The 18,402-nt window shown below is 44.2% G+C and overlaps 1 protein-coding gene across 6 annotated transcripts in view; it reads left to right on the top strand.

Annotated features, from left to right (window-relative positions):
- DIP2C (disco interacting protein 2 homolog C) overlaps positions 1-18,402 on the top strand; it is a 420,623-nt gene that overhangs the window by 306,309 nt on the left and 95,912 nt on the right. For all 6 annotated transcript variants that reach the window (XM_044292962.1, XM_044292959.1, XM_044292961.1 and 3 more), the window contains one exon: positions 12,230-12,369. In XM_044292962.1, the coding sequence (XP_044148897.1) occupies positions 12,230-12,369 (140 nt within the window). The remainder of the gene's footprint in view (positions 1-12,229; positions 12,370-18,402) is intronic.

Below are 18,402 nucleotides of genomic sequence, written 5' to 3'. Positions count from 1 at the left end.
TTGCAGGTGTTTAGAGTTAATTAGTTGATTCAGATGATTAGGTTAATAGCTCTTTTAGAGAACCTTTTCATGATATGCTAATTTTTTTAGATAGGAATTTTGGGTTTTCATGAGCTGTATGCCAAAATCATCAATATTAAAACAATAAAAGGCTTGAACTACTTCAGTTGGTGTGTAATGAATCTAAAATATATGAAAGTCTAATGTTTATCAGTACATTACAGAAAATAATGAACTTTATCACAATATGCAATTTTTTTTAGAAGGACCTGTATATGACTGCACAGGTCTTCTATTGTGTATTAAAAACCTATAAGTCTAACTCCTGTCCACCTTATGAACACTGCAAACTGATGTTTTATAACCTGATGTAATCGGTCTTCTTTCTGTCCAAGGGGCAGTATTTCAGCTTCACTTGTGCCCAGCCAGCCGTGCCCCAACTGCCGTTTTGAAGCGCCGCCCAGCTCATCAATATTCACTTCGCTGGGCAGCTTCCGAGATCCCATAGCTTTCTACTGGGCATGCGCGGGATCTCGGAACGTCTGGGACAGCAGAATCCGCCCAGCGAAGTGAATATTGATGAGCTGGGCGGCGCTTCAAAACGGCAGTTGGGGCGCGGCTGGCTGGGCACAAGTGAAGCTGAAACGCCGCCCCTTGGGCAGAAAGAAGACCGATTACATCAGGTTATAAAACATCAGTTTGCAGTGTTCATAAGGTGGACAGGAGTTAGACTTATATGTTTTTAATACACAATAGAAGACCTGTGCAGTTATATATATATATATATATATATATATATATATATATATATAATTATGCTTATTGGACCTGTCAGTGTCCCTTTAAAGGGCTGGTCTGGCTGGTAAAATATATTTTTTTAAAGAAAGGGATACAATTGGGCTCTTAGCACGCTGTGCCTCTGCCACCGGATGTAAGGTAGCTATCCTATATCCTATACAGTAAGTCAATGTTCGATCAATAAATAGGTCTTGAGACATGACTTGGATAATAAATAAGCCAGCACCTCATCTGCCGACAGCTCTTTCGGGGTGATTGCCCCTCACCAATGCAGAGCAGAGAGTACTGGCTTAACTGGGTGAAAGGCCTAGGTCAAGATTTGGGGGGTACTATCTCTCTTTGAAAGGTAACCTATCACCAGTTTTATTTCACAAGATCTGAGGGCAACATAAACCCTTATCTAAACCCTGGGTCACTACTTGAACTGACAGTTATTTTGCTAAATTCTGTATTGAGCATCCCCAGCGCAATCCGAGCCCAGCTCTCTCTGCCCTTCCCCCGCTTCTGATTGCTATTGCAGAAAAGATATCCATCGGCAGTGGGTAGGTCCAGGAGCTCATGAATATCAGGATTCAGAAGAACACCGGGGTGGCCATAGACCCTACAGGGAAACTTTCTGGTAATTGAATTAGTTTCTACAGAGAAGCCAGGAAAATACATCCCCTACCCATATTTAAATGTTGACCCCTGAAACGTGCAGCCCTATACAGGAGCCCAGTTTTCTCTGATTTGCAACACATTTATTTATTTTATTAGTAAAAGCACAATGATTGAAAATTATTGTTTATGGTGATAGTGAGTGAAAATATTTTCCAGTTGTCAAAATTATATTTGATATTCCTCTCTAGTGATATTCCTTACATCACGTTTAATGCAGAGTGTAACAGGTATCGCTAGTGAAGCGGTCTGCAGATTTTATGCTAAAGTTAGAGATTAGGTTGGATAGGTAAAATGTAAAGTTTACTGATGTTTGGATGCTTGTGTGGCGCAAATGCCTGGTGGACTTATTTGACGTCGTAATCTAGACACCGGTAAATGTCCGGTTCGTGGAGTCTGTAAACAGCTTCATTAGGTTTACAGCGGTAATTGATGAGTAGGTGCCCAGGTATGCTCTCCGATTGATGTGGAGGGGATTGTTAACATGCACAGAAGGCCATGTTACCCCTCCCCGTGGTCATCTGCAGTTACACAGGGACAGGAGGTCCATCTCTCCTCTTTTCCCAGCAGACTGTCAGTACTTCTACCACTTTGCTACCCCTCTCCTACTCCAGGCTAGCTGAGATCATAGTCTGATGAAAGGGGGGCTACTTCAACCTACTGTAAAGTGAAGGGAAAATGTAATACCCACAGCCTCATTACACATATACATTGTGCAGAGCAGGATGGACTACAGGCTGCATTGTAATGGTTTACAGTAAAGTTGACCAATTACCCAGATTGAAAAAAATTGCCAGTTGTCTCTTTACATCCACTGTTACCAATAAGTCTGAATATGATTTCTCTATTTTCTGATACATTAGTCATGACCTTTCAAACTATGTTTTCTGTGGGTGCATCCAGACTTCATACATTATGGGCCGTAGCACTCTCCATCGAGCCTACAAAAATGCTTTGTTACCGTTTACTGGTAGTAAGAGGAGGTCCAACCTTCCATCACTATGGCTTTTTTTTTTTATCCACTGTGAACTTTTCATTTTTCTGTGCGCCGTGGTAAAGTGCCCAGAGATATAAAATGGATGTGATACTTGCACCTTGTTGAAGGACTACAGTCATACAAGAGAAGTGCACCAACCAATTCTCAATATTGTGAAGGTGGGGTTTACTAGTTCTCTTCGCATCTTGTAACTACTGGCACACGGTGCCACATATGTACTGTCAATAATAGTTTTTATATAGGGTGTGGATAAAATGTTTATTGTGTCTGTGTCATCAGGGTAGTCTAGGGTTATGCGAGGACTCCTGGTGGCCTAACGGAAGTTCATGTTAGCATCCCTAGGGGTCAAAGAACTAGTTAATGTCTACAGCCGTGGTGGTCCAGACGAGTCATGGTGTTAATGGTATTCCTGGCAGTGCTCCAGACTAAAAAAAAAATATCAAGGAGCCATTGGCTCCTAACCTGAAAATTTTAGGAGCCAAATAAAATTTTTAGTCACCAAATTTAAAATGCATATAATTATGGTATATAAAAAATAAAAAAAGACATGTCTTACCCTGTGTAGTTGCCCATTTGTCTCTCCTTTTGATTTGTTCTTCTAACCCCATCAATCTTGAGGCTCTTAAGGGGTTGTGCACTAATTTCTATGAACTCTGACTGGCCAGATTCACGTTGCTGATCATGCTTCCTTGATCCCTAGGTGCTTGGCCTTGGCTCCTTCCAGGCCTCCGCTGCTTGTCTTGTGTTTCACCATTAAAATCACTGGTCACAGTGGAGATCTGCTCCCCTTGCATCACATGACCATTTAACATAACGCAAGGGAAGCAGTGGTCAGTTATTGGCTGTAATGGCGTCAAACAGGAAGTTTTCATGAAGGGACTTAAGACAAGCAACGGAGGCTGGGGAGCAAACGAGCCGGGACCCAGCACTGGGGATCAGGTAAGTATGATCACCAACAAAGGTCCTGCTAGTCTCAGAATATTAACTCCTTAAAAGGTTTGTATACACTAATTTCTAAGGGGGGTTTCAAACTGATATTCAAACCGAAATTCTACTATATGTGACACAGAATGGGTTAAAATCAACTATCCTTACTGCACTCCTTAAGAAAGGTGCCACTGCAACCAGTGACCACATCAGCAGGCATCAGCTCTCTCCATACACTCCCCCCCCCCTCTACACAGAGCGCTCTCCATACTTTCCCATCTACACATACCGCTCTCTGTGCATCCCCCTCTCTACACAGACCGCTCTCCATACATCCCCCTCTACACAAACCGCTCTCCGTGCATCCCCCTCTACACAGACCGCTCTCCATACATCCCCCTCTACACAGACCGCTCTCCATACATCCCCCTTTCTACACAGACCGCTCTCCATACATCCCCCTCTACACAGACCGCTCTCCGTGCATCCCCCTCTACACAGACCGCTCTCCGTGCATCCCCCTTTCTACACAGACCGCTCTCCATACATCCCCCTCTACACAGACCGCTCTCCATACATCCCCCTCTACACAGACCGCTCTCCGTGCATCCCCCTCTACACAGACTGCTCTCCGTGCATCCCCCTCTACACAGACTGCTCTCCGTGCATCCCCCTCTACACAGACTGCTCTCCGTGCATCCCCCTCTACACAGACTGCTCTCCGTGCATCCCCCTCTACACAGACCGCTCTCCGTACATCCCCCTCTACACAGACCGCTCTCCGTGCATCCCCCTCTACACAGACCGCTCTCCGTGCATCCCCCTCTACACAGACCGCTCTCCGTGCATCCCCCTCTACACAGACCGCTCTCCGTGCATCCCCCTCTACACAGACCGCTCTCCATACAGACCGCTCTTCGTGCACCACCCCTCACAATCTGCTTCCTGGGATCTTTGATCCCTTGTCCTATTCACTCTAATAGAGATATATTAGGGTGAATAAGACTTCACACTCTCCCTGCTGCCCTGTGCTCTGTGCACACAGCAGCAGGGAGCTTACCATGGCAGCCAGGGCTTCAGTAGCATCCTGGCTGCCATGGTAACCAATTGGAGTCCCGCGATTGCACTACTGGGGCTCCGTGTAGAAGCTAACACTGCACCACCAATGAGCAGGAGGGGAGGGGACCCTGTGGCCACCAATGATTATAAAAAGTTATAATACTGGGGGGAAGCGGGGTTTGGGGGCGCACTGCGCCACCAATGATTATACTTTATTATACTGGGGTTGGAGGGGGGCACCACTGCGCCACTAATGAATAGAATTAGCACATTAATTTAAGTGTAGGCAGTGTGTGCCGGCAGCGATATTACATACCCAGCACCTGCCCTCTATGGCATGGCGCTGCAATCCCCGGCAATTAGCCCCTCAGGTGCGGCACCTGAGGGGTTGATTGTATCTTGTGTATCTACTTCACATACTCGGTATAATGCTGTTATAGTATCGCTGCCTATTTGCAAAGGTAAACCGCAGTTGTTTTACTCACAGTTTTTTGGCTGGAGTAATGTCGGTTTTGTTGCAACACTCGTGGCGTCCCACGTGTGATGGAGTTCTTTGCAGGCTGCAGTGTAATGCGGTTAAGGTTTCCGCCGAGCTTGTACAAATCTTTTGTGTAGAATCCGGGATCCTCGGTGATCGTATACAGGTCCTTCTAAAAAAATTAGCATATTGTGATAAAGTTCATTATTTTCTGTAATGTACTGATAAACATTAGACTTTCATATATTTTAGATTCATTACACACCAACTGAAGTAGTTCAAGCCTTTTATTGTTTTAATATTGATGATTTTGGCATATAGCTCATGAAAACCCAAAATTCCTATCTCAAAAAATTAGCATATCACGAAAAGGTTCTCTAAACGAGCTATTAACCTAATCATCTGAATCAACTAATTAACTCTAAACACCTGCAAAAGATTCCTGAGGCTTTTAAAAACTCCCAGCCTGGTTCATTACTCAAAACCGCAATCATGGGTAAGACTGCCGACCTGACTGCTGTCCAGAAGGCCATCATTGACACCCTCAAGCAAGAGGGTAAGACACAGAAAGACATTTCTGAACGAATAGGCTGTTCCCAGAGTGCTGTATCAAGGCACCTCAGTGGGAAGTCTGTGGGAAGGAAAAAGTGTGGCAGAAAATGCTGCACAACGAGAAGAGGTTACCGGACCCTGAGGAAGATTGTGGAGAAGGACCGATTCCAGACCTTGGTGGACCTGCGGAAGCAGTGGACTGAGTCTGGAGTAGAAACATCCAGAGCCACCGTGTACAGGCGTGTGCAGGAAATGGGGTACAGGTGCCGCATTCCCCAGGTCAAGCCACTTTTGAACCAGAAACAGCGGCAGAAGCGCCTGACCTGGGCTACAGAGAAGCAGCACTGGACTGTTGCATGTCATTCGGAAATCAAGGTCCAGAGTCTGGAGGAAGACTGGGGAGAGGGAAATGCCAAAATGCCTGAAGTCCAGTGTCAAGTACCCACAGTCAGTGATGGTCTGGGGTGCCATGTCAGCTGCTGGTGTTGGTCCACTGTGTTTTATCAAGGGCAGGGTCAATGCAGCTAGCTATCAGGAGATTTTGGAGCACTTCATGCTTCCATCTGCTGAAAAGCTTTATGGAAATGAAGATTTCATTTTTCAGCACGACCTGGCACCTGCTCACAGTGCCAAAACCACTGGTAAATGGTTTACTGACCATGGTATTACTGGGCTCAATTGGCCTGCCAACTCTCCTAACCTGAACCCCATAGAGAATCTGTGGGATATTGGGAAGAGAAAGTTGAGAGACGCAAGACCCAACACTGGATGAGCTTAAGGCCGCTATCGAAGCATCCTGGGCCTCCATAACACCTCAGCAGTGCCACAGGCTGATTGCCTCCATGCCACGCCGCATTGAAGCAGTCATTTCTGCAAAAGGATTCCCGACCAAGTATTGAGTGCATAACTGAACATAATTATTTGAAGGTTGACTTTTTTTGTATTAAAAACACTTTTCTTTTATTGGTCGGATGAAATATGCTAATTTTTCGAGATAGGAAATTTGGGTTTTCATGAGCTGTATGCCAAAATCATCAATATTAAAACAATAAAAGGCTTGAACTACTTCAGTTGGTGTGTAATGAATCTAAAATATATGAAAGTCTAATGTTTATCAGTACATTACAGAAAATAATGAACTTTATCACAATATGCAAATTTTTTGAGAAGGACCTGTAGAGCTGTTCTGTCCTTAAGATCACCTTGTAGTGTCCTCTTACTGCGCTGTTAGTTTGTATCACGCAGGGTTTACTCTCACCAGGAGAGAATCTCACCAAAGGAAAACAGATATCCAGCTTTTCTTTAAAGACAAATTTTCACCGATCCCTCTTCTTTTTCTCATCTTTTTCTTTAAGCGCTTTAAATCTTCCAATCCTGTACTTTATTTCATGGGATTGGTAACTAATCAACTAAGTTAACCAATTCGTTGTAGAGACGATATCATATCAATATAAAAGACTCTGAAACTCTGGTGAATACAGAGAAATATTTATTTATTTTTCTCATTTAATTACATTGTAGTATTAGTGTTTTATATATTTTTAAAGTAACAATTTTACCTATGTATCTTAGTATGTCGGAATAGTATTATATGTCACAATAAAAATATACTGTTATATCAACTCTCCTTGTGAAACCAAGTGGTGGTGTGCCCTACTACTTTATATACTTTGTGCAATAATTCCAGAGGATTGGGTGAATCCTTTTGTAGGAGCACCCATACCATCCTTGACCAGTAGGTGAGCCCTCTCTAACTTTTATTCAAGACTAAAAAGTGTTGTCGCCATCTGGAGCGCTGCCTGGTGCTAGGGCAGAGGACATCAAGAAAAAAGGGAATCCAATTTAAACCCAGAACATTGTAATATTAAAACAGTGAAATTCACCCTGCTTGAGCTCTCAGCACATACGTCAGACCTATTCATAGGCCCTCATTCACCCGATCAAAGCCAAAAGAGTGTCCTCTTTGGCCACTGGCTGGCATATATTGGTGCTGTATCAAAGTCTGTGCAGCTTTCATTGTAAAAAACTATACTATATATGATATCCTTTTTTTTATTACAATGGGAGGTTTAGGGATATGGATACCAATGTATTAGTACACAGTGTACACATCAATCAGAGGTTTAAGTCTGGAAACCACAAGGACACTTTTTTGGCCTCCGTGGCAGCCTATGGACACTTTTGACATTTGTGACGAGAGCTTACTCAGTGCGAAACCACCCAAATCCTTTAGCACTCAGACATTGCCATGGAGTTTGCCAATAGAGGTCCCTTGTTGAATCTGTAATTACAAGGAGTCTGTTGTATTGAAAATTGAATGGGAGTCCCATGGGTGGGAATTATAGAGGGGAACCAATGCGAAGACATAGCCACTCTAGCAGCTATTTAATGGTTGAGAGACCCCATTAGTACAGTCCTTGGGAATGCAGCTCTCTGTTTTGTCTATACAGACATGGAGAGTGAACATGGCCGCCTGATGAGATGTCTTCAGCATATACAACCTAGTCTTGCTCTTAGATAGAACTTCTCCTGCCAGTTTTCATGGAGCTCCTCCATTACGGTTTCCCAGGCGTTGCCTGTCAGCACAGATGTCATCGCTACCAGTTCTGTCTCTCACATTTCTTCATATTGTCTTTTCTTTGCTGTTGACGCCTGGAGGCTTTCAGCTTCTGAGATCTCTGCCGTTTCAGAGCCGGCTCTTGCATTAACCTTTAATTGAGATTTATCACTGCAGGTTTTCAAGAAAAGCTTTGCAAGAGACCGTATTGCTTTCTAAATTAACTTGTGTCATATGACCTGTTAGAAGAGCGCAAATAATTAGTCCTGAATGGAAGCGCCTGGCGCACTGGATAAAAATGACACGGTAGAACCTCGGGAGACCTACAGAGATGCTGAATGCTTCTTCCTGCTACATTTGCCTGGGCCATTTAAGTAATTTGATATGTTTTTCATGTAATTGTCATTCATAAGCCAGACTGAATTGCATTATCTTCCTATTTGCGTCTCGGAGTAAAGCCGGATGGAGTGGTGTCTCTTCTCATCCTTGAAAATCGCTGTGACATTTCTGTCTGGCTGAGCTGGCTGCTTGAGTGAGTCGGTAGCGTATATGACATAGGCTGTGGTTCTATGGATGCATTCTATATTCCCGCTAAATGACAGAGCGCACATTATACTACACAAAACTGGCAGGACGGAGGTAAATGCCTATTAATAAGCCTTTGACAGCGCAGCCATAGAGGAAATATGAGTAGTTACAGATTTATTAGGATCAGGTCATCAACATGGAGTCCTTACCAATTATAATCATGAAAAGATATAATGTATGGTTTGTGTGTGTTTGACACTACATAGCGGTATTTTCTATGGAGTCTGTAAAATATGTAAGGCTTTGTTCACACTACCATCCGATCCTCTGCAGCACATACCTCTATTCTTCCCAAAGGAAACCCCGTTGGTCCGTCAGTGGGGTCCCGGTCGGTAGCCACCTCCAGCTTTGTCATATTAACGCCTCACAGGATGGGCTAGGTTGTACTGCTGGGTATCAAATTCTGGGTCTACAATTCACATAATTCCAAGAAATTATGGATTCACGCAACCAGATGACTCTTTTAAGGTCCTCCATGTGCCCATGTGGACATTTTGTGATAAAAATTGCTGAGAAAAATGATGTTTTAATATATGCAAATGAGCCTCTAGGAGCAATGTGGGCGTTGTCATTACACCGAGTCTCAGTCGGCTCTTTCTGCAACTGCCGCGCCCTCTCCAATCAAAGTGGAGCGTTACAGAGAGAGCTGAGCCTCTAGGTGTAATGGTAACTCCCCCTAGAGGCTCATTTGCATATATTAAAACTGCGGACAGATATGAACATGGGACCAACACAGATGCCTTCAGCTGCCAAGTGCACATGTAACAGGTCAGCCAGTGTCATAGGTACAAATCTGCTGACAGATGCCCTGTAACATGGTAACCTGTGGGCTAAAGACTCCAGGGTATAACATCCATTACAGGCATCTTTTAAACATATATCTCATGATGTGTCTGTTAAACGGATCCTATTATGGACTTTTTCACACAGGTTATTTTTGGTAGGAGTTTTATCTGTCTTGTGTGACCCATGTATAAGGTCAGGATGGTTTGGTAATTATTCTACATAGTAAAGGCATGTAAATTCTGTTAGAATTGACCCGCAGATCGGCAGGTGACTTTTCAGTCAGAGGCTGAAAAACTGTATTCAGCCCTAATAATTTATTCCTGGTGTCCACTGTCACCATAAATCCCGGTAACCACTTACCCTAATGGGCTGACTCCATGGACTGTGCTGATACCTGATATTAGACATCAGCTCAGTCTCCACTATTCAACTGGTGGACCAGCATCTGGCCACAAACGGCATAGTCCCAGACCAGTGATGATCTGCCTAGATCCTTCAGGAGACTGGAGCTCCATTAGAACATTTTGCTGCTATTGCTATGGGTATTGGTTTTTATGCATGCAGATAGGAATTCCAGTGGTCCAGCATAAAAGAATAAGAAAAAGAGTAATATGCAGTAATAAGATCAGGATAAATGTGATATCTAATTACTGTGAACGTCATGAGATTCATACAGTAACGACCCTAGTAAAAATAGGTGCCATCATCTCTGGCTGTAGAATACATTTGGCAGTTCCTGGACACACAAGCAATAAGCAGTCCCAAAAGATGGCGGGACGGCCTATTCATCAGTACGTTTAACTTCCTGCAATAAAACCTCCTTATTATGTTTTACCACCTGTTTCACCATCTCTGGGGGCATTAGCGGAGAACCACTGGGAGAGGACATGTCTTTCAGTGGTGGCACTGGTTATATCACTGAATGTTAGTAGAAAAAAGCACTGAAATAATATTTACAGTGAATTAATTACAGGGTTATCCCACAAATGTAATGTTTTTTTTTTGTTTTTTGTGCTCACATATCTTAAGGACTTTGCTCCCTGTCTGTGGGTGGGCAGCAGCTCATTAAGCCCCGGCATCTCCAAGGATGCAGTGCAGTTATCTCTTGTTAAGCCCTTCCTCCCCTGCATACACTTTAGTCCCTCTCCTATAGCCCCAGAGATGCATATGGTATTTAATGCCCCCATAATTCCCTTCTCCACTGTCCAGATACAGATGTAGCTATAGATTTCTATGAATTTAGCAGCAGGCATGAATGAATAAAAGGTGTCTGCGCTTCACTATAAGATCACTGTAGGAGAGAGAGCAGGGAAGATGCTGAGTGTGTTAGTCCACCACTGAATGCATGGACCAGAACGAGAAACAGCAGGGGGCGCTACCAGAAAGGAATATGTAATGTGAATAAAAATAAAAACAAACAGTATTTTTATAGCATTTTTCATTCTATAGTTGATGGGATAACACCTGAAGCCCTGTATGGTTCCAGTAAAAAATAAATAAATATAGTATGGATAGTAAAGATGGTCACTGCTCCTTGGAATCCTCTTAAGAGACCAATATATGGGGGACCCCCACCCCTCACCAACCATACACTTATTGACAGTGGGGAAGAGCAGCCCTCACCCATTTTAAGTGACTGAGGGCTGCCCTCCCACACCACTGACCGACAAACATTGGTACCCCACATAATGGTGACCCCCCCACAGAGCTGCACCAATCACAATTAGATCTCACCCCCTCACAGACTGATCACATTCCTACACCATCCCCCCCCCCCCCCCCCCCCCCCCCAAAGTAGTCATATAACTTCTTCCCCATTCCCCCCTCCCAGAAATAATTTTCAGGCTCATCACTCCTTCCCCCAAAGTAGTCAGAAAGCTGGTTTCCCTTTATAACGAGCCTCTCCTATCCCCCCAGCTATAATGTTCAGACTCACCAACTTCCCCCCACCCCCAATATGCTCGATGCCCCATCTCCCAAGCTCACCCCCCCCCCCCCCTCCCGAATACGGCCACATGCTTGTCTTCCCTTCCTGCCCCCAGTCCCAATCTGGTCACATGCTGGTTTCCCCATCATTTTCTCACCCCCAATCTGGTCACACACAAACTCTCTGTATACCTTTTGATTATAGCAGTCCTGAGGAGGAGGAGACGCGCAGCGGGGAGGTACAGTAGAGGCCAGCCAGTAGCGTAGCAGAGTTCCACTATCGCTCCTCTGTGGAGTCCGGGGTGGGAAGTGTGAGGGGCGGCCTAGCAGACACGGCGTGCATAACGCGTCTGAAGATCTTAAAGTGATACAGTGCGGCGGCGAGACATCCAACAAATGGCAACAAGATTTAAAAGTCTTGCCGTAATCTGGCGTGCCAGCAGAATAGGGTCTGCGTGCCAGCTCTGGCACATGTGCCACAGGTTTCCGACCCCTGGCCTAGACTGAAAATTGGCATAAAAAAATATAAATAATCTGCGCGCCCCCCTACCTCCCGTCATCATCCTTTTCAGGAAAAAAGTGGCACTTGTGCGGGGGATTATAAATTCTCCCCACATAGTTGGAGGCTCCTGGGCAATTGACTCTTACTTCTTCCTTATAGTCTTGCCCTGCTGTGTAACATGAAGTTCCCCTATGCAACCAAGTATATTTTTATTGTTGGAATGCATCAAAAAAACTCCTGATTGAAAAATCTTCTACTATTTTCTGTATACATCTCCTATACCAGCCTAGGTGTCTCCATGGTAGTGTACAAGAGTCTAATAAAGCACGTAAAATATAGAATGAGAACTGCTCTAGAAAGTATTCTTTATCCATTCTTCTTGCTTGTGTATATTTATCACAGGCCGACTGATGACAGCAACCAGCCTCCAGGAAGAGGGGTGTTATCAATGCAAGGACTCACCCACGGAGTCATCAGGGTGGACTCAGAAGAAAAGCTGTCTGTTCTCACCGTGCAAGATGTCGGGACAGTGATGCCTGGTGGTGAGTACACATTAGTAGAATGTCCATCAATGTCCATATGATGTTCCCCTAAACAGATCCTATGGAGCAGTGTTTCTGAAACTGTATCTCAAAAATTCTCCAAGATAAGGCCTCATGCACACGACAGTTCAGTTTTTTTGTGGTCCGCAAATCCGCAAAGAACATTGTAGAAATGCCTATTCTTGTCCGCAAAACGGACAAGAATACGACATGTTATTTTTTTTTTTTTGCAGGGCCACGGAACGGAGCAACGGATGCGGACAGCACACAGAGTGCTGTCCGCATCTTTTGAGGCCCCATTGAAGTGAATGGGTCCGCATCCGAGCCGCCAAAACTGTGTAATCAGCACCTTGATATGTCACACCTGTGATGTGGGATGGATTATCTCGGCAAAGGAGAAGCGCTCACTTACACAGATTTAGACAGATTTGTGAACAATATTTGAGAATAATGTGTCTTTTGTGTATGTAGAAAATGTTTTAGATCTTTGAGTTCGGCTCATGCAAAATGGGAGCAAAACTGAAAGTGTTGCGTTTATATTTCTGTTCAGTGTGTGTGTATATGTGTGTATGTATATGTGTATATATATGTGTGTGTGTGTGTGTATATATATATATATATATAATTAGTTCACACAAAACCAGTCCTAATCACACAGCAGGACAAGTTAGTTCACAACACTGAGCTAAAGAGCTGCCTCAGTCTCCTCTCCTACTTGGCAGGGATTATGAGCCTGAATACAGCTGAAAAGATAGTCAGCTGACCCTCTGTAGGAGTGGAGTTAATGAGGAGACAGAGAGGACGTAGGGATGCGACTAATGAGCAGCAGCACTTGTATGCAGTCTCCATTACCACATTCTGTCCTGTCCGACCTCTCTGTACTTCATGTCTCTCCATGAACTCCATTCCCACAGAGATTCAGCTAAAGATCTTATCAGCTGTATTCAGGATCATAATCTCTGACAATCAGAGAGAGGAGGCTGAGGCAACTCTTTAGCTCAGTGTCCTGAAGTAACTTGTTCTGCTGTGTGATTAGGACAGGTTTTGTGTGTACTAATAGGACGGCAGCCATTTCATTTCTCCTAATGGTTGCTTCCTAGACAAAATGAGCCATTATAACTAATTAAAGGTATTTGGGAATATATTTATAATAAAATAATATTTAAGTATTTTCATTTTCTTAATTCCCCGAGAACCCCTTCAAGGTATAACTTAATGCTAGTTTTTGGAGTAAGCTACACTAAAAGGTGTTGAAAAGGTCAAAAAGTTGCAAATTGTTAGGCAAATATGGTGTGATCTACAATTGGTGACTTGGCTGCTCCCCCTGACACTGGATGTTTTCATCCGTGCACAGGGAGAAGCAGCAGTGGCGGTGCGGGGACCCAGGTAAGTATATTGATATTGAATAACCCCTTTAATGAATTTAAGCCCTTGGGCTGCAATATTGGCATACAGAGGGTACAGTACTGCCCCATAGAATACTATATGGAACATGGCTGACGAAGGGCTCTTTCACACTTGCGTATTTCTTTTCTGGCATAGAGTTCCGTCGTCTGGGCTCTATGCCGGAAAAATCCTGATCAGGATTATCCCAATGCATTCTGAATGGAGAGAAATCCGTTCAGGATGCATCAGGATGTCTTCAGTTCCGGGCCGGAGAAAATACCGCAGCATGCTGCGCTTTTTGCTCCGGCCAAAAATCCTGAACACTTGCCGCAAGACCGGATCCGGAATTAATGCCCATTTAAAGGCATTAATCCGGGTCCGGCCTTAAGCTAAAAGTCGTTTCGGCGCATTACTGGATCCGACGTTTAGCTTTTTCTGAATGGTTACCATGGCTGCCAGGACGCTAAAGTCCTGTTTGCCATGGTAAAGTGTAGTGGGGAGCAGTATACTTACCGTCCGTGCGGCTCCGGGGGCGCTTCAGAGTGATCACGCGCATGGATGACGTGATCGCTTGGCACGTCATCCATGCGCATGGGGCGCTCTGACGTCATTCTGGAGCGCCCCGGGAGCCGCACAGGCGGTAAGTATACTGCTCCCCCGCTCCCCACTACTACTATGGCAACCAGGACTTTAATAGCGTCCTGGCTGCCATAGTAACACTGAACGCATTTTGAAGACTGATCCGTCTTCAAATGCTTTCAGTTCACTTGTGGGGTTACGGATCCGGCGGGCACTTCCGGCAAATGAAGTACACGACGGATTCGGACAACGCAAGTGTGAAAGAGCCCTTAATATGTGTTAAAATGGGAAAAAAATGTATAGTAAACAGCAGTTGATATTAAAGGGGTTGTCTTACTTCAGCAAATGTCATTTATCATGTAAATAAAGTTAATACAAGGTGCTTACTAATTTATTGTGATTTTGCATATTGTCTCCTTTGCTGACTAGACTCCTTTTTCCGTCACATTATACACTGCTCATTTCCTTGGTTATGACCACCTTGCAATTCATTTTTCTTCCCTGTCTTCCTGGAGCCATGACTTTTTTTTATTTTTCCCTTCACATATCCATATTAGGGCTTGTTTTTTGCAGGACAGGTTGTACTTTCTAATGCCACAATGTAATGTGGCATACAATGTAGTGGGAAGCGGGAATAAAATGCCAATTGTGGTGGATTACAATGATGCCACATATGTATAGGTTTTATATGTTTACTGAAAAAATAAATTAAACTTTGAATAAAAAATTGACTAGCTCAGTGGCTATACAACATTTTTAATTACATGCAATTACAAAAAGAAGTCAGAACCAGGTGCTGTTTTTAAAAATGAAGAATATTTTTTGGGAGACAACCCCTTTAAAGAGGTTGTACAGGATCTTACTATTAGTTGTGTATCCTCAGGGTAGAGTTTCAATAGCTGATCGGTGGGGGCCCGACACCCCATACACCCACTGATCAGTTGATTCAGATATCTCTGGTGCCAGAACTGCACATCCCTGTCCTTATTAACGTGATTGGGAGCAGCACTGCAGTCACCAGTTCCATCCATTAGAGCAGAGTTCCTCAACTCCAGTCCTCGGGACCCACCTACCGGTCATGATTTGAGAATATCCCACAAAATGAATACCTGTGGTGAGCCTTGATGCACTGACACTAATTATATCACCTGCTCAATACTAAGGAAATTCAGTAAAAACATGACCGGCAGGTGGGCCCTAAGGACTGGAGTTGAGGAACACTGCAGTAGACAATTGACAGAGTAGTTCTGATGCTGGAGCTACCCCAAACCATCTGGTCTTCTAAGGTGCAAGGTGTTGGACTCCCGTCAATCAAATATTGATGGCCTATCCTGAGGATAGACCATCGATAGTAAAATCCAAGACAACCCTTTTACATTGGGTTTTGGGTCTATTATACTGATGGTTGTCTTTAGAATGGGCCATCAATATAAGATCAGTAGGGGCACCAACCCTGGCACTGCCACTGATCAGCAAAACGAAGGGGCAGCAGTTCTCTCCATGGCTCCTTCTCCTCAAGAACATATATCTCATTTTTTCAAATTTCTTTATGACCTAAATAATAGTAAAACGAATACTAAATAAAATAAAATATTTTTGTGCAGACATTTATGTAAATGATATACCCTGTAGTCTTATGCTTTCATATTTAGCCATATTTCCATGGGTTATCTAGAATTCCTGAGTACTGGGAACATGCTGTACATATAGAAAAGGTATATATACACAGAGTTTTCGATGATGATTTTCTTCTGGTCATCTAAGGCCAGAGGCTGGGCGTGCCTACGGGATCAGATCTACAGCTGAGCTAACCGCATTGTTTGAGGCAGCGTCTCGAAATAAAAGTGGAACATGTGAAAGATGCCTTCACACAAGATTGCTTGCAGCTGCTCTCCGCTCGGCACTCATTTGCTGCCAGCGGGAGGACAACATCTCCTTTAGTTTTCCTTTTGCAGATTTGAAATCACAGAAACAGAATTGTTTAGCTAATTTGGTTGTAATGCTTCTGGACAGATGAGGGGTCCAGTGAAATAAACATGTGCATGATGTACTTATCTCTGTAAACACACGCTAAGTGAAATAACTGGAAGCGAATACAGCAGATACATTGGGGAGACATGTCTGAGCTCAGAACATCACCGCTTGGACAAATAATAGGAGTATTTCAGCGTCAGCACAGCCTCTCCCTTCTCCGCCATCTAGGTGCCCTCTAGCGGATTCTGATTGATATCTTTCAACCTGTGGACAGATTCCATTTCCATATCTAGTAAATTAATGTCAATGGCCCATGGATCATGGCGTGAAGAGGGTGATCTCTGCTTCTCTGCCCCTTCTACTTTTCACTGCCACAGCCTTGTTAAGCTACTTTCACACCAGCGTTTTTGCTGGATCCGTCATGGATCAGCAAAAACTCTTCTGTCATGATAATACAACCGTCTGCATCCGTTCTGAACAGATCCCATTGTATTATCTTTAAAATATCCATGACGGATCCGTCAATGGGGGATGGATCCATTTTCGATTGTGTCCGAGAACACGGATTCGTCTCTATTGACTTACATTGTGAGTCATGATGGATCCATTTTGCTCCGCACCACATCGCGGACAGAAAAACGCTGCTTGCAGTGTTATTCTGTCTGCGATGGGGATGCAACCAGATGGAACGGGATGCATTCAGGTGCATTCCATTTCATTCAGTTCAGTTTTGTCCCACTTGACAATGAATGATGACTGATCTCAAAAGCGGAAAGGGAAAGCGCAAGTGTAAACGTAGCCTTAGCTAGTCAAGTGTTGTGTATTGTATCTCATTGCAATTGCTTGTTAGAGGGATTATCTGAAATTTCCTGCAGATAGGTCATATCGGACCGGTGGGAGTCCGGCTCCTGACACCCCTGACGGTCAACTGTTTAAAGAGGCTGTGGAGCTCTGGTAAGTGACGCAGCCTCTTCCTAGGCCAGTGACCTCATATTCATCAGTCAAATGGCCTAAGCATAGCTCAGTCTTATTCAAGTGAATGGGGCTGAGCTGTATTACCTAGCACAGCCACTATCCAGCGGATGGTGCTATGCTTGGTAAGTTGTCCACTGGACAGTGGCATCACTGCTTCCTCAAACAGCTGATCAGTAGGGGTGCTGGGTGTCGGACCCCTGTCGATCAGATAATGATGACCTATCCTGAGGATAGGTCATCAATATTGTGCACCTGGAAAACCATGTCGCATCAGAGGTATATACCATGAGATTGTCTCAGCATATGCCTCAGATGGAAGGCTGCATGCTTTCCACTGTATATGCATAAATTGTGATATGTTGTCCATAGACTCCCATTATAAAAAGTATAGCTTTATTCTATATCCTTATATGGAATAAGGCAGTGTACTACAGGAAAAATGTATACTGGTCCGACTGAGGCTAGACGGGCTCTCTTTTGGTCTCTGTTGGGTTAATATAGCCTTATGGATTGCACCTGCTGTATCTCTTGTTTTTTTGAGAAACGTTAAAGTGGTTTTCTGGTTTGGACAGTCCTACATATTAGAAAGGTCCCTTCATAGTAAGCTGATCACAAAGTGTCCCCTTCTGGGTTCATCGATTACGTTGTTTGCGCGGGACTTAGCAGTAAGTGTTCTGTTTCCCTGCAGGGAGATACTAAGGGGGTCATTTATTAGGACTGGCGCTTTAGACGCCGGTCTTAATATCCCCTATAGCTGGCGGTGTATCCGCCGGAGTTATGTAGTGGCGCTGGCCTCTACCGCCGCTTCTAAATGTAAGACTGCTTCCTAGCTGTCTTACATTTAGACAGTTTTCTACGCCTAAACCAGGTGCAGAAAATGATGAATGAGATGAGCCTGCCATTCCGTCCCCTTCCCCGCCCATGCCAAAGTTTTTTAGACCTGGCGTGAGCGGGGAGAAGTTGTAGATTGCAGTGCAAAGGACCTTCGTGCCTGAACAGAGAACTTTCCTGAAACCTACACCCCCCCCCCCCCCCCCCAACACCCGGAATTAAAAAGGTTGTCCAAACTTAACTATCCTGTGGAAGGTCCTATGCTCCTTCAAAGAGAAATTTATTTGA

The sequence above is a fragment of the Bufo gargarizans genome, chromosome 5, assembly GCF_014858855.1.
Source record: "Bufo gargarizans isolate SCDJY-AF-19 chromosome 5, ASM1485885v1, whole genome shotgun sequence".
NCBI lineage: Eukaryota > Metazoa > Chordata > Amphibia > Anura > Bufonidae > Bufo > Bufo gargarizans.
Note: the sequence above shows the minus strand (reverse complement) of the source record. Positions and strands in the feature narration are given on the sequence as shown.